Below are 22,659 nucleotides of genomic sequence, written 5' to 3'. Positions count from 1 at the left end.
CTTAACAATACTTTTCATGCTATAATAAACACTATTCTTGTAATATTATATAGCAAAATATTTATGATTTCTATGAAATATTGTTTATGCTACAGTAAATCTTTTTGTCGTTAGCTGCTCTTTATGCTACAGTACTGTTTTGATCTTATCCCTTGTCGAGGATGAAGTAAATTTTTTAGCATCGAAGACACCGTTTATATCTAATCTTCTTTGTAGTAGCAAATGATAATTTTAACATTTATCAGACATTTGGCAAATATAAAATTTTCTCTAACTCTACTAACAAAATTGATGAATTTTGCTAACTAATATATTATTTTGTTAACCATTTTGGAGATTCGCTCCGTAAATAGTAGGGCAAATTTTCATTTCCCACCAAATTTAAACTTTATTTAGCATTTTCGACCTATCTACACTTAATTATCAATTTCGACCTAGTTGCAGCCACCTAGCTGAAACTGAGTTGAAATTAATAAATAAGTGGAAAAAACTACACGAGATTGAAGTTTAACAGAACATTAAACTACATGGGATTCTTAATTCCGCATAGGCTAGAATTATGCTAAACTTCACGGGATTGTGAAGTTTGTAACAAACAACCTGTACAAAACTAACAATTCCATGCAAGAGGCTTAGTGGTTACAACATTAGTCTATTCATGGTTGGCAAGCGCAGAGTTCCAATCCCAGGCTAGTAAATTTTTTTACTGTTCAACAGAAAAAACATGTCCGGATATTGAACTCCCCATACATTACAGTAACTAAGTGCTATTTAGCCCAAGTAAAACTAGGAGTAAGTAAATGGTCGGTTCAGTCCCTTTTCACAAAGTACGATAAAAAGTGAATTGAACCGTTATATATATGAAACTGGACTGACCGAAATTATTTTGATACAAAAGGAAGATGTACACTAAGAAATCAGTGAAAATTGGAAAATCATGAATAAAAGAACAATACAAATTAATTAAAACATTAATAATTTTAAGGAAAAAACATTTATGGACCAATTGAGAGAGTGGTTGGTTCGATTTCATCATATCGAATTTTTGTCAAATTGAGCTGACCGAAACATATTTCAAAACTGAATCGGAAATTTAGTAGGTTCGATCGGTTTAATGAGTTCAAACCGATTAATGCCCACCCTAGTTGAAATGGTTCGTTCAGTCAGTTTTAACTATTTTTCGTCAAAATAACTGAACCAATCTAGAATCACAACCAAACCGAACTGAGTCAAATATATTCTGCGCTATTCAATTCGGCTTGTGCAATTTGGGCTTAGACACGTAAAGTTAGAGAATTTTTAGTTAGCTAAAAGACATGACTATTATTCCTTCAAACCTTTCACTCATCTCATATTCCAAGCCAAAGAGAAAACTCATCAAGTCAACGAATTTACAATCTAAAACGAAGATTGAGATGCATTAATTGTTATACCCTGCAAATAAAGAAGCGTTGATCTTTCTTGGGGAGCAAACACACGTCTCGCTCCATGCCAGATCAGACATGATCAGAGCTCAAACGACTCAAACTGCTCCTGTGGCCGACTCCATAGGCCGACAACTTACATGACTAGCTCCAAAGGCGGTACTTACCGACCTACCTGTCAGATCGAGCACACATGCCTCCACACTCGGCCCACTATCTCAACCGACAACTCTCGATACCGACTAAAAAGGTAGTTCTTGTCGTCTCACTCGCAAAACGAGTCAAGAGGCGGTGCGTCCTCGAACTCCACACCAACGACCGCCCCTCCTCATCACTCAACAACCCATCTCGATCATCCTCACATCCAATCAATGGTGACTCACCCACTTTAACCTTTGACACCAGTAGAGACATCTGCCGAGTCAGCTGCCTATCTATACTCGGCCAAAGTTACCTCGATGTCCTTCTAACCAGCTATAAAAAGAAGCTGCGCTGCATGAGGTGACTTATTCTGTTTTCATGCAACTTTGAATTCCTCTTATTCACTTACTTCTTATTTTCCCACTCAAGTTCACATGCTAACTTGATCGTCGGAGGAACAACCGGAGAACCCAACCCCAGCTTCTCACGAGCTTGTTATGTGCAGAAGAGAACATCAAGCTTCATCACCAGACATGTAAAGAAGCTTGAGTACCCTAACCCAACACTGATCTCTAACTAAACCCCCTGTTTGATAACCGACATCAACAGTATTAATATTAATTACTTATACATTCGAAAGAGCATAAAAGTTCAGTCGTTTAGATTTCGAATATTATAAAACCTAATCTAGCTGAAGTTGTTCTAGAACCGAACAGAACCTTAAAAGTCGGTTAAAAAAAACACTATAAATAGAACCAACATCTCTCAGTCCCACCCATCTTCCTGAAGCTCGACCCGCAAAGCCCCATGTCATCGTCCGGCAAGCAGCACCATCCACCTCCGGAACCCGACGCTGAGCCGGGTCCGGCGGCGAAGCGGGAGCAGCACCATCCACCTCCGGAACCCGACGCTGAGCCGGGTCCGGCGGCGAAGCGGGCCCGACCCGAACCTGCGACCGGTTCGCCCAAACCGCCCGATTCGCTCCGAGTAGCCCTCAATCCGGCTGACTGCGATCTAGGTACCGTACCAATCTCCGCGTCCCATAATTCTCCAGAGTTTTATACTTCTCATTTTCTGTCTAGGGTTATAGAAGTTAGAACGCTGCGTTATTTGGGGATTTTTTTGCGTTATGCGTTGATTTTGTTCTAGGGTTTTAATATCATCTTTGTTTTTTTTTTTGGGGAATTTTTTGTCATAAAATTACTCCTTGTTGCGCAGTGATTCAGCGTCGATAAGGAAAATTTTGAAAATTCGGAGAAAGTTAGGATAAAAGGGGGTTGCTTCTGAAATTTGGAAAAAGTTTCGGTTTTGTTGTTTGCATTGAAGTCTGTTTGGAATTTCATTTTTTTTTTCCGAGTGAAAAAAGTGTTATAGTATTACTATTTCTCAGTTTGGGCACAGAAAGGATATGAGTGTGTTTCACACTTTTGTTGTCAACATTGTTCCTGAATCTGGAGGTTTGATCCCTGGTTGCACAAGTTTAAACTTAAACTTAAACTTCATGATTAAGCACCAAGGACCAGAATCTCGATATCAGTCTCGGGCTATAATTATTTGGTGTTGGAGCAGTTTTAGTAATTTCAGATTGTTAGCGTCGGTTGGATTTTTTCGGTATTGACAGCTTAACTGTTTTCGCATGTCTTTATGTATAGTTATTGATGCAATCTCTTTAAATGAACCTATATAGGAATGGTTTCCAAGTAGATTCGAATGTTTTGTCCCATCATGGTGTATCTCTGCATGTGAGCTAGTCATCAGGCTTTTGTGAACCCCGAGTTGTGCTCCAATAGCCAACGTCAATTCTCTGGACATAATGGTGATTAATTTGATATTCTTGTACCGACTATTTTCTCTTGAACTAAGATTCAGGTCAGAAGCTCGCCCACTGATTTAATTGGTTGTTGCCTGTTAAGAATTTTGTTTGTTTATTGGTTAACGTTCTTCTGTGTGTGCATGAGTTGTCAGTTGTGCATAATATGGCAGCTACAATGGAATGAATTTGTGTGAATATGAGTTTTTCTTAAATAAACAGTAATGTTAATACTTATATTTCTGGCTGATTTTTTTTTTCTTCAGATTTTGATATTGGTGGGAACGGCCTTCGAGGGCATGGACTTCATGAACAAGGATTTGCCTATTGTTGGTCTGGTGCTCGAGCTAATGTTGGGATAAGAAGAGGAAAATATTGCTTTGGTTGTAAAATTGTCTCAGAGCAAGTTGTTGACTTGGTGGATACTCCATCTGATCAGCAACACGTGGCTCGTGTTGGAATCTCAAGAGGGGATGACCCTGTTGGAAACCTGGGAGAAACCCTGCATAGTTTTGGGTTTGGCGGTACAGGGAAATACTCAAATGCGAGGAAGTTTACAGATTATGGTGAAAATTTTGGTGTAGGTGATACAATTGTTTGTTGTGTAGACCTCGAGAGTAGGCCCCTAGCAACAATTGGGTTCTCCAAGAATGGGAAATGGTTGGGTATTGCTTCACAATTTGATGCAAGTTCACGGGGCCTTTGTGTGGTTGACACTCCTGTAAAAGACCTACCCTGGGAATCTGCATTATTTCCACACGTGCTACTGAAAAATGTGGTAGTTCAGCTCCAGTTTAGTGTCGAGGATGGATTGATTCCTGAAGAAGGCTTTAAGCCATGGAATTGTGCTACTGGAGAAGGAAATGCTATACTTGGGCCGTCATTTTCCAGTCCTGAAGAATGTGAGGTCTTGATGATGGTTGGGCTACCAGCATCTGGGAAAACTACATGGGCAGAGAAATGGGTGAAGGAACATCCAGAAAAAAGATATGTTATACTTGGAACAAACCTTGCTTTGGATCAGATGAAGGTTTGTGCTTTAACATCAGATAGATGTTCCTTTCTGCAATTTATGTAATTTTTTCCCTTTCTATTAGTTGAACTTTCTCAGGAATAGATATTTGGCTATTGATGACGAGTTCCGTCCAGGTACCAGGACTGATACGAAAACATAATTATGGTGAGCGTTTCGAGCGCCTGATGGACCGCGCCACCGGAATATTCAATACATTGTTAACGCAAGCTTCTAAGACACGGCGGAATTACATTCTTGATCAGACAAATGTGTACAAGAGTGCTCGTAATCGCAAATTAAAGGCATTTGTAAATTACCGCAAGGTGAGCCCGGAGTCATGAGCTTTTGTCCTTTATGAGAATTTATAGCCATAAGTTTCAAGCATTGCCATTTTGGAGTGTTTTCTGTCCTCCTGTAGTACTTAACAGTTAGACTGTTAATTGTTTTCGCCAACTTTAAAATCGTAGGTGTCAAGAGCGGCTGTCTTTTCTTGTCCATAATTAATTTAACGTTACCCTCAATATATGTCAGTTTAGATAAAATGATTCACCCTTGCATCCCTCTTCTGGTCAAACTAAGATAGTAAAGTTTCTCCACATAACTTCCCTGATGAAATTATTTTTCACAAACTACTTGCTAAGTAAATCAGAAAGAAAATAAATTAAGTTCCTTTTCTTTAAGGGTCACAGCATGTTAAATATGTGGTGTAGTGGATCCCCATGGTTTTTATATTTAATGTTAGAACTTTTAGTTGTCCAAATTCAACTATTATTGATCTCGTTACGAGTACTAATTCCTGAATTGTCATATCTTGTGCTGCAAAGATTGCGGTTGTTGTATTTCCAACACCTAATGAGTTAAAGTGTCGAGCTGAGAAGCGGTTTAAAGAGATGGGGAAAGAAGTACCTCAAGATGCAGTGAATGAGATGCTAGGTATTTATCAGCTCGCCCCGCAACTTGTGATTTTTAAGGCACCAAAATTTCAAATTATAGTTTTTTCTGAGTTTGTTTTATTGTTTGTCAGCCAACTATGTTTTACCAGCAAGTAAAGACATGCCTCGTTCAAATGAGGTTTTCGATGAGGTAGTTGCTAAGCATTCAAGTGCTACCCTGTCGTGCATTTCATTTTATTTTCTAGACTGCCTCAGTGACATGCTTCATTGTTCAAGGTTATATTTACTGAACTAGGGAGAGAGGAGGCACAAAGGCACTTAGATGAAATGAAGTGCGAACTGAGATCTGCTTCTAATTTGACCGCAAAGCCTAATTTCTCACCAAATTCTCGTGCAAGCTCCGTCCAATCATTTTCCTGTCCAGTGTTCATGAATAAAGGAGTTACTCCAGGTTTCTACCCTGAAACTTTTTTGTTTGTTTGTTTGTTTAGGATTCATGTCCTGATCATTATATTATATTTTATGACAATATTCCAGCATTAATATTAACTGCTGAACGACTATCATGTGATGTACCCTTATGCAGCTGTTGGAGGACATTGGCCATATCATCAATCGGCATCCATCTTTCCCCATCATGATAATCTGAGTCCCCTACAAGTAAGTCATGATTAAAGTTTTTTGTATATTATTATTTAGAAATTTGATTTATTATAAATTCAATATCTTACCTTTCGGATGTGACCGCAAATGCATATAATCTTAAATTATTGCTTCCGGTTGATAATAATTGCAGGCTCATTTAACTCATTTATGTATGTGCTAATTTATTTACATGTTACGAATGAGGGGCTAGATATGAATGCTTGAGTTATTTAGCTTAACCCTCCTCTATGCTTTCCTTTGATGTCATTTTTTGTATCTCCATATTTGTAGCAGTTATAAACTGACACGTTTTCTGTACAGGTTAACCCATCATATCCATCACCTGATTCTTTTGTTGATAACCAGGCAAGGTTAGGTGAAGCTATTCCCCATCTTCCGAATAATAGCTCATATAATCATTATTCAAAGAATGATACAACTGCATACCAAAGAGATGGTTTTGATCCTTATAAGCGCTCTACCGACTCCGGTCCTTATATGAGAAATGCCTCTGAAAGGAGTTTCTCATCCATTGCTGATGCAGACCCTTATCGATCGTACAGAGCAACAGATAACTCCACAAGGCTGAGCTTTGAGAGTTCGAGATCTATGGGGATAGCTGGTCATGGGTATCGATCAGATCCACCCTCTTATAGCAGTCCTGGTGCACATCTTCATGATCCCAGAGTTCAGCAAGTTCCTCAAGATGGATTTGGAAGACCAAGATTTGAAAGTTCCAGCCCTATTGGCAGGCCTTACTACAACTATCCTTTAGATCCTCCACCATCATATAGCAGTCCAAGTCCACACCCGCACATGCCAAGAGTTTCTCCACTCGAACGCAATGTTTCAAGGTCACCATATGAGTGGAGTAACTCTCATCAAACGACATATGGTATGATTCTGCGTGTTTACTCTTTTTATTTTTCAATGAAAACTTAAAAGAGTGGTTGGGTTAAATAGAAGGTTGACCACATATTGGAAAGTCACATTGAAAAATAATTGGAAAGCGGAGGGTGTCACATTGGCATTTTTAACTCTTTTCACGGTCCCCTAATTATCGAGAAAATGGATGAAAAGTAGACGGAAAGTGAATGGAGGGGAGAGGAATTAATTTTCCATTCTCTGTCCTTATCACTTCGCCTGTAAATGTTCACATTCCATTGTTCTCTTTCCGTGATAACCAAATAGAACATAGATAAAAAAGGATGTCACATTAACTGCAGTTTTCTACCTCTTCACTTTCTGTCATCCAAACAAGTTTTTAAATTGAAGGTAATTCTCTCTGCTTCTTTACTTCCCATTTACTTCTGGGTTGCCAAACGCGCCTTAATGTATAGCTATGAAGCTTGCAACGTCTAACAGTTGGGAGGTTTTTGCATATTTCCACTGCTAAATATCTGTGTGCTCCATTGTTTTTGTATTAAGCTTTTTTTATTTTACTATTTTTTATTTTACTAATTTTAACAAAATGAGATCGTTTTTGTTTGTACTCTTTTTGTCTGGCTACTGCAATGAATTTATAATAAATGCAAGTTGTATGCATTAAATTATCAGAACATAAAAATCTGAAGTACCATTCACATGTTCGGTATATTCCCCCGACCCCGCCCCCGCCCAGAGAGAAGAAGGGAAAAAAAAGGGAAGCTTTAACTAATGCCTTCTAGGCTAACATGTATGTTGAGCTATCTCGACATGAGTAATAACCGAGCTGCCATCTTTTAGCAAAACTTTTCCTATCGCTTATCATTCAATCATGTACTGCCTCGAGAATTTCCAAATATACTGAGCTTCATTTTGATCTTCTGCAGGTTCGCCTTACGGGCCTCCTGCACCTAGGCCTCCATCTGGGACGCCTCCAGCAATGAACCACCCTCATGGTTCATGGTATCGCTGACGACAATCAAGGACGCAACTTTGCACGTGATCTCACCGTGCAAAGTTCTGATTGACAAATGAGATGTTCGAAACTTTACATAACCAATGTTGCGTCAGGATGTGTGTATATGGTGAACTCTGAACCTGATACTTTGTAATGCGGTATGTGCGCTTGTTGAACATTTATCATGATGATTCTTGTTGTTCATATTGCATTTGTAATGCAGTGTATGCGCCGGTGGTGAGAAATAAGAGGATAAAACTCAAGGTGGATTACCTTTCTTGTTGAATGCACCTGAAAAAATTACTGGGGTTTAAACATGGTACACAAGGAAGTAAAGTAATATGTATTTTTCTGAATAACTTGTGAATTTATAGTAATATTGAACAACTCAAAGCCAAAGGTGATAAAAAATGCAAGTAGATAAATCTCCCAGCATATGGCAGGATTCCCTTTAGGCAAAAATAGTGATTTTACACGAATTAAATTTGAAAAACAATACCATGTTTAAATATCGGTCAAATTTTCAAAACCGTTTTTTTTCAAAATTATTAGCAAAAAACGACATCTTTCAAAAGTATTTGTCAAAACTGACCTGGTTTTAGCCATCGGGCTGAAACCAGATCGGTTTTGGCAAAAAAAGTTTCCAAATTTCACGAGACTTGAAGTCCCGTGAAGTTTAGCAGCTTAATTAAATGGCTGTTAAACTTCACGGGATTTCAAATCCTGTGAAGTTTTAAAGTATTTTCCGTCCGTTGTTTTAGCCCGACGGCTGAAACTAGATCGGTTTTGACAATAATTTTCAAATGAGGTCGTTTTTTAGGAATATTTTGTAAATGAGATTGTTTTGAAATTTTTTCCTTAAATATCAAAACTAAAAAGGACGGGTCTTGAAGTAAACAGTCATGCAAACTAACAGGGGGAGGGGGCACGTGGCCCCCAAACCTCCCTCTCTCCTGCCAGTGGTTGGACTTACAAATGTATTTATGATACCATGTAGTTTTTTAACCCCCCTTCGTTGCAACACTTTTTACTTTGAGCACGGTTCGAAATCCGAAGTTAAACTATGGAATTTTCCGAGAGGACTAGCAACTCTAACCATTGGCTCTATTTTGGAGTCCCCGCTAAAGCATATTCTAAGGAATATGCCAAAATAGAGCTTTGCAACTCCAACCACACTCCTTCATTTTCAACTCCGTTTCAATTTCTCTCCATTTAACAATTCTTTTTCACATTTCTAAATTTCAATGTATTTTCAATATATTATAAATTAATACTAAAATTTTCTAATGCATTTTCATTTTTAATTACTTGTTTTTTTGGAATTTTATATTTTAATTAATATTATTCAATATTAGTCTCATTTTGAAGGTATCGATAAGATATTTCCAACTGTAAAATTTTTTATTTAAAAATAATTAGTAGAAATAATATGTTAATTTTAAATTACTAGTTACTAATTAAAAAGGATATAGAAATAATAAGTAATTGTTTGTAAAATATTAAAAGGGCAAAGTGGGTATTTAGAAAAATTTGCGGCCACCTGTGAATTTTGGGGGGAAGGCTGCATATTTGTAGCACCATTCCCCGGAGATGGAGGACTTCGGGGGCTGCAGCCCCGTTGGAGAGAGAAGCTCTAAGGAATGGGTGGAGGAGCACCGTGAAGTTTCAAAGAGGGTTGCACTGGTAAAAAATCGAAACTCAAATTAGAACAATCCTGAGCGTTTCGTTCTCAAAATCAAATGGGGGTGGGGCTTTGTTCTTGAAATCAAATGTCTATTTCAAATTTAAAATTCAAGAGTTGATTAGAATAAAAGTTTTAAGCTTGTTATTTGCAAAAAAAAAAAAGAGTATGGCGGAAGAAAAGGTTTTGTGCGGTGAGCGTGGATCGAACACGCGACCTTCAGATCTTCAGTCTGACGCTCTCCCAACTGAGCTATCCCCGCATGTTTGAAGAAGCCACTTTAAGAGAAGATAGGAATTATCCCGATGTCCAGTTTTTAACCGTTGGATCCCATGATCTAGGGTTAGCGTTTCTTCAAACAGCGATAAAGGGGCGCCCCTCCCGTATCTCTCTAGGGTTTCAGGGGCCAATTCTGAAGTCAATTGTCAAAAATATCGGGGCGTTATATATCCCCGATCTGAAGGTAAAGCTTCTGCCCTTTAGATTTTCACCGTCAAAATTAAATTTTGACACGGGTTCACATTATTCGGTAAAAAAAAGTTGAAATTTGATGCTATTGTTATTATTATTTTTGGTAAATAGTGAAAACGTGTTTGCTGTGATGAGAAAAATAACAGCTTTAAACGCCAGTTCTGCTTCTGATAATTCCTGATTGAGAAAGCTGATATTAGCCTGAGCCTGATGATATTTGTAATTCTATTTTGGGTCATGAAATGATCAGTTCGTTTTTTTTTTGTTGCTTTAATCGCTAAATTTGGTATAGATTTCTATTGCCAGTGATGATATGGCCAATTTTTTGAGGCGCAGGCAGTTCCAAGTCCCTTGTTTTACGAGGAGAACCTACTTGTAGCTCCTACGTTCAAATGATATTATTGGCATTACTGAGGCATTAATAAAATATTAGAGATCACTAATCTTGGATTTTCAGTACCTAATTGTGTAATTTGGGGCTTTGGAAGGCTAAATCCTGAAATATGTTGACCAATCTGCTTAATTTAACAATCAATTAGTCCCTCAGAACTCCATCTTTTTGCCTTGTTGGGAAGAATTCCCAGCTTTTGCATTTGATAGTCAAAATAACAATTAGACTTTTATTTTTATGAATAACGTTGGTTTGCAAATTCCTTGCTTGATACTTTACGATAGTATGGAAATAGCTCGGAGCTCGTAGTTTAGATGCCAGTACTTTTTTTTTGTTTAGGGGCTGTTTAGTTGTTTTACGGAAAAAATCGGAAATGGAAAACTCACATTTCAACTCATTTCAAGAGATTTCAAGATATTTTCCGCACTTCTTATTTTTGTTTGTTTCGCAATGAAATCACTGTCACATCACATAAGAAACAAATGCAGCCTCAATAGTAACATTGTTTCGATTTTCATTTCTTGTGTTTGTTTGAACATAAAGAAAGGAAATGAAAATTAGCTGTAATAGTACTGTATTTTCAGCAATTAAATAATCTGTTTTATTTACAGTCACTGTTTTAACAGTGTTTTTAGTAATTAAAAATTCATTGAAGTGATATTTTCAAGTGTTTTCAGAAGTTTTTGGTGTGAAAACACTTTTTTCAAATATCTGACGTGACATACTACGTGATACCCTTATTTTTTTAAATTACAAAACGAAACAAACATATGATTTGGAAATCGGTTGAAACTAAAATGCTACGTTGGCAGGGGGCATTTCTTGAAATCTGGCTTGGCATGGGGTTTTCTCATTTTTTTTAGGGGCTGTTTGGTTCGCTATTATAAGGGGTGGAAAACTCAGATAACCCCTACACATCAGATTTTTAGCCCTCCACGTCAGCTTTTTTGTTTCCGTCCATTTTTTTGTGTCGTTTTGGTTCGCTCGAATGGAAGAGGGAAAACTCTGCTTTAATCGCCGCCAACTAAGATTTTTTTCCCTCTCCGATTTTCTTCCCCAACCAAGTGAAATTGATAAAAACTTTGCCACGTCAGATTTTTTTCCTTCTCAGCTTTGTTTACCAAAGTTTTCCTATTTTTTCTATGCGAACCAAACACAAGAAAAATAAATACATTGGTTTCCCACCATTTTTTACGTGCGAACCAAAGCAAAACAATCTATTTATTGGAAAAATTTGGAAAACTCAAAACTTATGTTTCTTTACATGGAATTGCATTTCTCTATATCAAGGAAACGAACCAAACAGCCCCTTAGCAAACAAACAGCCAATGGAGAACATACTCAGAGTTTCTTCTACATCCAAATGGAATTTTCTAAGGTTTGTGTTTAGCGAGTGGTGTTTTTGTTTTGCAAAGCGGAGTGTTGTGTAACCAAGCCCCTGAAAAGGGGGAACCTGCTCAAAAAATTCGGTTCGAAGTCATTTTTTCCCGTACATTTACGTTTAGGGGCTGTTTGGTTCGTTTTTTAACTCGGTGGAAAAGTTTTTTACACCGCCTCCACATCAGATTTTTCGTGGTCACGTAGGATATAAGTTTTCCGTAGGTTTTTTTTTCTTATCTTTGATTCGCTAGGGTTGAAGAAGGGAAACTCGGCGAAAATCGCCGCCACATCAAATTTTTTTCTCTCCCCTAATTCCTTCCTCAACCTCGTGAAATCGACGAAAACTGCTGCCACATCAGCTTTTTGCCATATAAACAAAAGTTTTTCCTTTTTTTCCATGCGAACCAAACACAAGAAATACAAAAGTTTTTCCTTTTTTTCCATGCGAACCAAACACAAGAAAAATAAATACATTGGTTTCCCACCATTTTTTACGTGCGAACCAAAGCAAAACAATCTATTTATTGGAAAAATTTGGAAAACTCAAAACTTATGTTTCTTTACATGGAATTGCATTTCTCTATATCAAGGAAACGAACCAAACAGCCCCTTAGCAAACAAACAGCCAATGGAGAACATACTCAGAGTTTCTTCTACATCCAAATGGAATTTTCTAAGGTTTGTGTTTAGCGAGTGGTGTTTTTGTTTTGCAAAGCGGAGTGTTGTGTAACCAAGCCCCTGAAAAGGGGGAACCTGCTCAAAAAATTCGGTTCGAAGTCATTTTTTCCCGTACATTTACGTTTAGGGGCTGTTTGGTTCGTTTTTTAACTCGGTGGAAAAGTTTTTTACACCGCCTCCACATCAGATTTTTCGTGGTCACGTAGGATATAAGTTTTCCGTAGGTTTTTTTTTCTTATCTTTGATTCGCTAGGGTTGAAGAAGGGAAACTCGGCGAAAATCGCCGCCACATCAAATTTTTTTCTCTCCCCTAATTCCTTCCTCAACCTCGTGAAATCGACGAAAACTGCTGCCACATCAGCTTTTTGCCATATAAACAAAAGTTTTTCCTTTTTTTCCATGCGAACCAAACACAAGAAAAATAAATACATTGGTTTCCCACCATTTTTTTTGTGCGAACCAAAGCGAACTAATCTATTTATTGGAAAAGTTTGAAAAACTCAAAACTTGTGTTTTTGTACATGGAAATGCATTTCCCTATATATATGAAACAAACCAAACAGCCCTAATATTTTTTCTTTAATTTTTAAAGGATTTTGTGTCACGCTGAGTTTTAGTTTATAACTATCCTCCTGCGAAACAAAACGCAATGTGCGCTTGGAGGCTGGAAAAACTCAGCAAAGATCTTGTCGTCGTCTATCAGCTTCTTCTCTTGTTCCTCACGAGTTTGGAGTTAAATAACGGCGCTACATTTCTCATTATTTTCATGTAAACATGTATCATTTTTTTCTTCTAGTAGCTTGATATTCATGACAGGTAACAATTCGAAAGATAAAAGCATCTGCTCTTTGCTTGCTGAAGGTTTGGTGCTTTTTTTTCCTGAGAATAAAGGTTTGGTGCGTTTTTATCATCTGCAATCCTCAATTTGCTTTTGCGGAATTGTCGATCTTGAGAAAAAAAAAATTACGTAATACATTTTTACAGACTTTTCTAGGAATTGAAAGTGAAATTGATTTGTACCGGTCGAAAGGTTATTTCCTTGAATGAAGCCATTGCTTATCTTCGTTCGTGTCGGTTGAGGATATGGTGCTTATTTCCAAGTTATTTTCATGTGCCGCATTAGATTTGTGCTTATTTCTAAAGCACTTCCGGAAGAGCATGTTATGACTACTTTGGGCATATAATTCATTTGGCTTATGATTCACAAATGGATTATAACAAATAAATTATAAGCAAAAGTGTTTTGATAAATTTAGTGGATTATAATTCATTTTTCATAGTAGAGAGTCTGGAAATTGGGTGGCTTATATGAGTCTTTGTTGTTGTCAGAATGATCAAATTTTTTTTTAATGTTGTTGGAGATAAATATGGCGCGAAATTGGTTGAAGAAATGAGGGGTATTTTGGTCTTCTACTCGGTAATATAGAAAACTTCCACACCCAAGCTTTAAGATTTTATTAGAAAAAATCTATGTAATTTTGAGATTTAAACAGAATATGTACTTATTACTGTAGCTTTTTTTTTTGTTTTTGTTTTTTGTTACTTAGCCTTATTTGACTGTTGAAGGAGATTAAGTTGCATAGAGGAGTATTTTCGTGCTAATAGACTTCTTTTGACACAGTTAATAATATTCTAATTGACAACTTAGATATTTAAGTGCCACATTTTACAGATTAGGGTATTTAAATGTAAAGATTGTAAAACAATAGGGTATTTAAGTGCCATCTAGCGTTTATTATTCCGTGTTTATTTTTTTCAGTTAATAAATTTTCTGAAAATGTGGCTTAGTTATTAATGTTCTTTTTTATGATGATCCAAGTTAATTATGCTGTCAGTTAGTGTGATACCATGCGCAAATCTTTATTTATTTGTCAAATTTTGTTTCTCGCTCTAACTTATAACTTTAATCCCCCCCCGGCCCGGGGCGAGATCTCTTCGAAACATTGATCAAGAGCATTGAAAAAAAGAACATTAAAAGGAAAAGAGAGGTGTTGGATTAGCGCCACCCGATCAACCTCCGTTTCGTGTGGTTGCTGGCTTCTTCACACGAACATAGGCGGCCTACAAATGGGAGGCTGTAGACTTGTAGTCAGCATCACGTTTTCTTAAAGCTAATAAACCACGAGCGTCGCATGAAGCCCATCTCGGGGACCCACATTTATAGAGAGGTGTTCTTAATGGGTGAGGCTGGTGGGTTTAGAATTTGGCCTCATCCTTTTCGCGGCTCCAGCAATGAGGTTCCCAGTCACATGGAAGGTTTGCTGGTTATAAAGTCAAAGGAACATTCTCATGTGTTATCGTCAATTAATTGAAGTCTTGGACAAAAATAAAATGATAAATACACTACTTGCTTTTTTGTGGTAGCACCTTAATTTGGACATAATTTTAGTATGATATATAAAAGTGTGTTGCTACAGGGACCTCAAATAGGGGACGCAAAGGGGGATACGTGAGTTGTCTTCCCCTGAATGCATGATGCATTATTACATGAACAGTACATCATGCATTCAGGTGGACACCTCACATGTCTCCCCTTGGTCCCCTATTTGGGAACCCCGAGTTATTTTTGTATATAAAATGATAAATTCACACCCACTCAAGAAAAAAAAATTGTTCGATGTAGAGATGCAACTTTTCTTCATCCATTCCCATCCAATAATAAAGAGAAGATGATCGCACCAAAGGAATAAAAAATAAAAACAAGCGTGATAATATCAGTCTCGCCTTCTTAATTAAAAAAAGACATGTTTACTTAACATAAGCAAACGATAAGTACGCAGCCCATAATCCCATGTCTTAAGATCCATAAACAAAACAGAAAGGAGTCAACAATCAACAAACAGACACCAAACACCCCCTTAAAAGTAAACGAGAAAACGAAAAAAAAGACCGCCACAAATCTCTCTCTCTCTCTCTAGATCTCGTCGCCGGCGTCGCCATGAGATTCGCCGCCTTCTTCTTCGACCGAACTTCGCGCGCTCTCACCAACCGCCCTTTCATCGTTCTCATCGCCGCTGCTAGGTACCTCTCTCTTTCTCGATCTCTCCTCGATTTGATCTGATCGCTCCGCGAGATCGCAAAGATTTGTGAAATTTGGCGGGAGTAGCGCCTACATGTGCTCAAACCTTACTTATTTAGTGTTTATTTTCTCTATTTGATCTTCGACTTGTGAAATTTGGCGGAAAATAGCGTCGGTTTGTGCTCAGATCTCTATTTTTAGCGATTTAGTGGATTTTTATGCAGAATTTACGGGATTTAGGTCGTAATTAGTGTCCCTCTGCTCTTCTGGAGCTTTCACGAGCTGTTATTTCTTTTTTCTTGATTCGATCTTATCATTTGATGATACTGCTGGGATTGTGAATTTGGCGGGAATTGTGACTGTTGTGCTCAGATCTTGCTTGTTTAGTGATTTATCAGAGTTTTTATGTAGAGTTTACTGGATTTGGTTGCGAGTTAGTGTCTGTTTACTCTTCCGGAGCTCTGAAGTTTGACGGAATCGTGTACGTTTGTTCTTAAATCTTGTTTGTTTGGTGGTCTGTTGGAGTATTTTTGTAAATTCACGGTATTCTGCTGCTTATGATGTCTTTTCAGATCTGCTGCTTTTCAGTGGTTTGATCTCCTTTTTAGCTTGTTTGACAGTTTCCTAAATCGTTCATACTGCTAGTATTCTTTATAGCTCTCAATCAAGGTTTCTAGATTTGGTGATCTACAATAAATTTAAGATTGTTGAAAATGAAATTTAAGGAAAATTTAGTTTTCTGGGAAGAATTGATTTCCATGTGATTAGAATGTAATTTAATATTTAATAATAGATTAATATTCTGCATATTTTGTCTGATGCTTGTAGTAGTTAATTGTGTTCAGCGGTTGTTATAATGTATAAAACAACTTAAATGTTGTAAGAAATTGAATATAACTAAGATTTTTATGCTAATTTGAGGGATTTTTGCTTGATGTTACTGAAATTTAACCCGGCATCTTCAAAGAGTAAGAATAATGAACCTGCATTTTGATTTGTCTTCTAATGTATCAACTCTGCCTGTCAGAAAATATGGATTCGAGCTCTTATATATCTGCAAGATGCGTAGTTGTTAATCATGATGTTAGTAGAAGAATCTTATATATCTGCAAGATGCGTAGTTGTTAATCATGATGTTAGTAGAAGAATCTACATTCTTCATACTTTGATATGTGTTACTGGGAGGATCTACGTCTGCCTATTTCCAAAATTGTCTGATCCATCTGTGGCTGTATTCCCACGTAAAAGTTCAAAACCAGTAAATCTAAGCAGTTTAGCTGGCCTTATGTGGCACCAATGTTTGGAATATATGCAAGGAAGCGAATCAAATAAAAATTTTAAAATTTATTTTCTTTCCCAAAATGTCATATGTGAAGGATTTGTACATTTAGGCAACAAGAATTTGATAAAAACCAAAGGATATATAGCTAGCAAAAGTAAATCAACCACAAATTCTCCTGCATATTGTATGATCCAATTACAATCTCTCAGTACATGAAATAATATCCATAGCAAGGCATTATATATCTTAGATGTTTCGCCTCTGCAGAACATGATTTAAGTCTGTAGGTTTTCGAGCATCTTCTCCGAAATCTAGGAGATATCAGAAATTGTTACTAACACTCTTCGTCCACTTTTATATGAACATCTTCTCTAATTGAGCTAACACTTCTTAAATGGCAGCGGCGGTGGTCTTGTGGCATACACTGATGCTAGCTCAAATCCTCCTGTTGAATCACCTCAGGTTCCTGCCAGGAAGAAGGTAGTTATCCTTGGAACTGGTTGGGCTGGCACTAGTTTCCTGAAAAATCTGGATAGCTCCTTATATGATGTGCAAGTAGTGTCACCTCGCAATTATTTTGCTTTTACACCATTGCTGCCAAGTGTTACATGTGGAACAGTTGAAGCACGCAGCATTGTTGAGCCAATCCGAAAAATCATAAAGAAGGTACAGATGAGTTATGTTGAGATAGAATCACTTTTTTTGCTAGAGAATTTCTTTTGGTAGCATTTATATTTGATTACATTTTTGACTCAAAAAGGTCATCTTAATATCTGTTTTCGTCTATATAGTTTGTGATGAGTTGTGATACTTGAGGAAGAGTTTGGTCTCACTTCATTTGCTAGGTTTTGTTGGTTATGATGTATGTGAGATATAAGTCTCTTAATCCATGATTTTCTTACTAATTCTTTTTTATTTATACTCTTGCATTCCATTGATTTATCAAGTCTGGTTTACATACAGTAGAAACATTCTTTTCTAAATAGGTAATATGGTTTTGACGATGACTTTTAATTTAACAGAAAGGGGGAGAGGTTAAATTCTGGGAAGCTGAATGTTTTAAGATTGATCCAGCAAACAAGAAAGTTCATTGTCGGTCTGAAATTGGAACAAATTTAGATGGCAATGGAGAATTTCAGGTTGAGTATGACTACTTGGTGGTAGCACTCGGAGCCAGAGCAAATACATTTAACACCCCTGGTGTCATGGAGCATTGTCATTTTCTGAAGGTACAAGCATTCACTGTAATCACTTTTTTTAAACAAAATATGATCACCTTGTTTGCTATTTTTAAGATTAATTTGTGCTATGAATTTAATACGCTGATTTTTACAAAAATGTCATGAGATACAAGGCTTACTTAGTCCGTACAGTATGTTTTTGCATGAATGTTCTTATCCTTTGTGCAATATACGTGGATATCATGCAGTATCTAAAGTGGTTCTCATCGTAGATGAATTGTGCAAAATTTAATTTATCTAGTTGTGATATCCTTATTTTCTTGATGTTTCTCTTGTGCCTCCTGCATGTAAATTCACTAATTAGTACACTAATGCAGGAAGTAGAGGATGCCCAGAAAATTCGAAGGAGTGTCATGGACTGCTTCGAAAAAGCTAGCCTCCCAAACCTAGATGATGAACAAAGGAAGAAGAATCTTCATTTTGTTATTGTTGGTGGTGGTCCAACTGGTGTTGAATTTGCTGCAGAGCTGCATGATTTTGTGACAGAGGATTTGTCTAAGTTATATCCAACAGTTTGCAAATTAGTGAAGATATCAGTTGTTGAGGCTTCAGAACATATCTTAACCATGTAAGGAAGAAAACAATGTCTAAACTCTTCTATGTTTCTCTAATTGGTTAGAAGTATTAAATTGAATGACCTGATCCGGTTTTCTCCTTAATCTTTCAACATCTAGACCTGAAAAAACGCATCTATACATGAAATAGGATAATTAATTTTATTTTATGACTCATTTTTTGTGTGCAGGTTCGATAAGAGAATCACAAACTTTGCAGAAGAAAAGTTTGGACGTGATGGTATTGATGTTAAAACAGGAGTTAAGGTGGTGAAAGTGTCTGATAATGCCATACATATGATAAGTAGATCTACAGGAGAGACTTCTGAACCCTATGGAATGGCTGTCTGGTCTACTGGCATTGGTACCCGTCCGGTCATATTGGACTTCATGAAACAAATCGGTCAGGTTAGTAAATTTATGCTTTTGATGGACCTTTATTTCTATAAAATTCGGATCATCATCAGTCACTTCTTATTTGCTTTGTTATATTGACCTATTAGTCTCTCTTCACCTGTACAGGCTGATAGGCGTGTGTTAGCAACTGATGAATGGCTAAGAGTCCGTGGATGCGATGGGGTGTATGCTCTTGGAGATTGTGCCACAATAAGTCAACGAAAAATCATGGTATGTGTAGTATGGATATCAGAAGTTCATCACTTAGCGCAGTTCCAGGATAGTTATTATAAAAACAGTGGTTGACGATCTTTATTAATTTCCAAACCAAGGGCAGTATCTACGATTTTTTTCTCAAAAAAAGCAATCACAACTAGAAAGATCAGTCATATGATAGGAATTTATTTTCTATAAATTTTCTTGTTCTCTTTTGCTGAGCATCTCGAGTGTCAGTCAATGAAATCTCATTGCACCCACATACTTCATTAACCATATCAATTACCACATCCAATAATAAATTGTTCCCCTTACCATATAAATGAACTAAGTTAAAACTTCATGTTTCTAAATGCTGTGCGTGTACAGCCAAGTAATGATCTCTTCTTGTTTCTGTAATGTGATTTTGTTTGGCCTCTCTTTTTACCCTAGAAATTAACATAATTCTGTATAGAAAGCCTGTCCAATCTTATGACCTAGTCTCGACTCTAGGGGAAGTTTAGATGGTTGCTAAGTACATGACCAAAAAAGAGAGTCTTTGTTGACTAGTTCTAGATTTTTCTCATAGTTACCTTGGTCAAGAATTTATCGTGGATCTGTAGATCTTCAATTCTTTTGTGAAGCTTTCTTGATTTCGCCTTCTGCTTGGCAGCCAAACTACAAAGAGAGGGAGAACGAAGGAATCCTAACTAATTGTCCTTGATTTCAATGTATTTCCAGGAAAATGTCTCTGAAATCTTCAAGATAGCGGACAAGGACAATTCTGGAACTTTGACTGTGAAAGAGATCCATGATGTCCTAGATGATATTTGCATAAGATATCCTCAGGTGGAGCTCTATTTGAAGACCAAGCAAATGAGCAACTTTGTAGATCTCGTGAAGGAATCCGAAGGAAATGCTGCAAAAGAATCGGTTGAACTAAACATAGAGGACTTCAAAAAAGCTCTTGCTGATGTGGATTCACAGGTCAAGAATCTTCCTGCAACAGCTCAGGTATTCCACCATTATCATCAAACAGAATTTTCGTTTTTTCAATATAATGACAGTGCAAACGGAATTAGGGCATTACTATTCTGAGAAATATTTATGCTGAAGGAACTTTGCTTAATCTTCTTCTTCATAAACCATGTACCAGGTTGCTGCACAACAAGGAAATTATCTAGCTCGATGCTTTAATAAAATGAAAGACAACGAAGAAAATCCTGAAGGACCTATCCGGATTAGAGAATCGGGTCGTCATAGATTTCGCCCCTTTAGGTACCTGTTTCTGCAATTTTTCGTAACACTTCTAAATCAATTGAGCTTTTATCTTGTTTACTATACCTAGGGGTGGAAATGAACCAAATAATTAACAAATAGTTCGATAATTGTTTGAAAAAGTATTCGGTTATATTCGATTTGGTAGTTCATTTACCACTAAACAAATATTTTTTAGTATTCGAGTTTACTAACGAGTAGAATTTAACCAGATGTATATTCGATTCGTTTGTCTATTAAATATTCATTTAAAATTTGATCACATCATATTACTTGTATTATTGCACATATGATGTCATATTTTTAACCTACATACCATTTCTACTTGAGCTTTATATCCTGATTTTAAGACTTAAATAATCTTAAATCTGTTTTCTAATTAAAATTTTAATTTAAATATATATACATCATATATTATAAAGGAATAAATTTTATTTATGAATTCAAATACTATTTGAAAATCAAATTCTTTAGCGGAATAAATATACTTTGATATTCGATAAGTATTCGTGAATATTCATGAATATTTATCAAATACCAAGTATTCGAGTTAGAATTCGAAAAACTAGATATATGAATTTTAGAGTCCACATTCGAATTCAATAATTTTAAACAAATACAAATACGGACATCTTAGTATTCGATTCGATTCGATCGTTTACTACCCCTAACTATACCTTTGTTTCCAGCATGTTGACCAGTAACCTTTGCTTTACTCTGTCAAAGATGTTATGTATTATGAGTGGCATGATAATGGTCCAAATTTTATTAGAGAACACTCACACTTTTACTCCTAAGGTACTTGCTGTAAACTTAATTTACACAGAGTCTCAAACAAATTATCATGTGCTATATAAGATTATTTATGCAGTGGTCTGGTGGCCTTGAGCTCTAGAAAATGTATCATGCGCCATGTGTAGTTAACTGAGTATATGCTGCCATTTTTAAGTTGTTTAGTTCATTAACGAAAGCTTCATGAATCCTTGACCCTTTATCTGATGGATATTTGCGTTGTTTTTTCTCGAAGGTACAAGCATTTGGGGCAATTTGCTCCATTAGGAGGAGAGCAAACTGCTGCACAACTCCCCGGCGATTGGATATCAATAGGCCGCAGCAGTCAGTGGCTCTGGTACTCTGTATATGCAAGGTATGCACTGGCTTCAATTTTAGTTTACTTTGACCACTAGGGAGCATTACTTGCGGATAGACCCTCATCCTTTTGTCCAATTGCGGATAAGACCCCCTTAGTTCTATTGCTGCAGATAGACCTGAGTGAAATTTTTGAATCTTTTACCCTTAGAGAATGTGGAAATTGTTCTTTGACGAATAGACCTCTTGAGGATAAACGAGTCAAAGAATGAGTTCTATCTGCAATTGAGTGATAGTACAGAGAGTTTATCCACACAATTGAATTAAAGAGGTCTATCCGCAATTAACCCAAAACCTTAAAGAAAGAAAAAAAAAATAATAAAAGGATTTCACAGAGTTAATTCAATACACATTCTCCTGGTTCTGAGTGTTTCTTTCTCATTTATAGTAAGCAAGTTAGCTGGCGCACAAGGGCCTTAGTGGTCTCGGACTGGATGAGGCGATTCATATTTGGGAGGGACTCTAGCCGTATATAATCAAATTCAAAAGCTCATCCTTCTTTGAGTTGAAACAAACTCGGCTAAAGGTTTTTTCGCCAGCACATTTGAGTTTTAGTCCCGTGCTTTTAACTTTGTTCATCTCTACGTTACTTTCCCTTTTCTGTAATCAGAAATTTTGCCTTATGATTCATCATCATCTCTGAAGCGTTTGTTATAAAATTTTTAGCATTGCTTGTTGTTTGCTGGTTGTAATAAAATACGGTGATGGATGTATATACCTGAGGGCGTCAGGCATATATCACTGTAAGATCTTGGATTCAGATTTTCACACACTAGACTTTGTTTGCAAAAGTCAGATTGTTTTATCATTCCAAATTGATTATTGAGAAAAGAAAATTATTTTGTCGTCCAAAATAAAATTGTTAATTTTTTTTTTTGCTTTGTTCACAGTTAAGAAGGAAATGAAAAATTGTTCTGGAAAAATTGACCAGAAAAGGCCGTGTATTTGTTAAATTTTTTTTTTCTGAACGTTCTTTATGTTGTAATTTTCTCTTATATCATTAATTTCTATTTCTATGCTTATTATCATTGCAACGGAGAAAGAGATCATAATGTTAGTTTTGTCTTGGCCTTCTCATTATGTAAGAACCAAAGCACGGTCTTCAGTATTTCAGGAAATTAAATTCCTGTGATC

At 36.7% G+C, this 22,659-nt stretch overlaps 2 protein-coding genes and 1 non-coding gene across 3 annotated transcripts; 2 read left to right on the top strand and 1 right to left on the bottom strand.

The window, feature by feature from the left end:
• LOC109844147 (heterogeneous nuclear ribonucleoprotein U-like protein 1) lies at positions 2,302–8,028 on the top strand. The gene is made up of 10 exons (XM_020413109.1): positions 2,302–2,427; positions 2,485–2,583; positions 3,642–4,405; positions 4,525–4,713; positions 5,215–5,323; positions 5,415–5,473; positions 5,560–5,734; positions 5,870–5,943; positions 6,250–6,823; positions 7,740–8,028. Exons 1-10 carry the CDS (start codon positions 2,373–2,375, stop codon positions 7,823–7,825), a joined length of 2,184 nt encoding a protein of 727 aa, XP_020268698.1. The 5' UTR covers positions 2,302–2,372; the 3' UTR covers positions 7,826–8,028.
• Positions 9,681–9,753, bottom strand: TRNAF-GAA. Its single transcript has one exon. It is a non-coding gene; the product is annotated as a tRNA-Phe (tRNA).
• On the top strand, positions 15,197–22,356 carry LOC109844386 (external alternative NAD(P)H-ubiquinone oxidoreductase B3, mitochondrial-like). The gene is made up of 10 exons (XM_020413393.1): positions 15,197–15,432; positions 17,114–17,378; positions 17,735–17,941; positions 18,271–18,521; positions 18,699–18,915; positions 19,030–19,134; positions 19,840–20,112; positions 20,255–20,376; positions 21,404–21,523; positions 21,914–22,356. Exons 1-10 carry the CDS (start codon positions 15,350–15,352, stop codon positions 21,999–22,001), a joined length of 1,731 nt encoding a protein of 576 aa, XP_020268982.1. The 5' UTR covers positions 15,197–15,349; the 3' UTR covers positions 22,002–22,356.

Source organism: Asparagus officinalis, chromosome 6 (genome assembly GCF_001876935.1).
Source record: "Asparagus officinalis chromosome 6, Aspof.V1, whole genome shotgun sequence".
Classification (NCBI taxonomy): domain Eukaryota; kingdom Viridiplantae; phylum Streptophyta; class Magnoliopsida; order Asparagales; family Asparagaceae; genus Asparagus; species Asparagus officinalis.
This window is presented reverse-complemented; position numbering and strand designations above follow the sequence as displayed.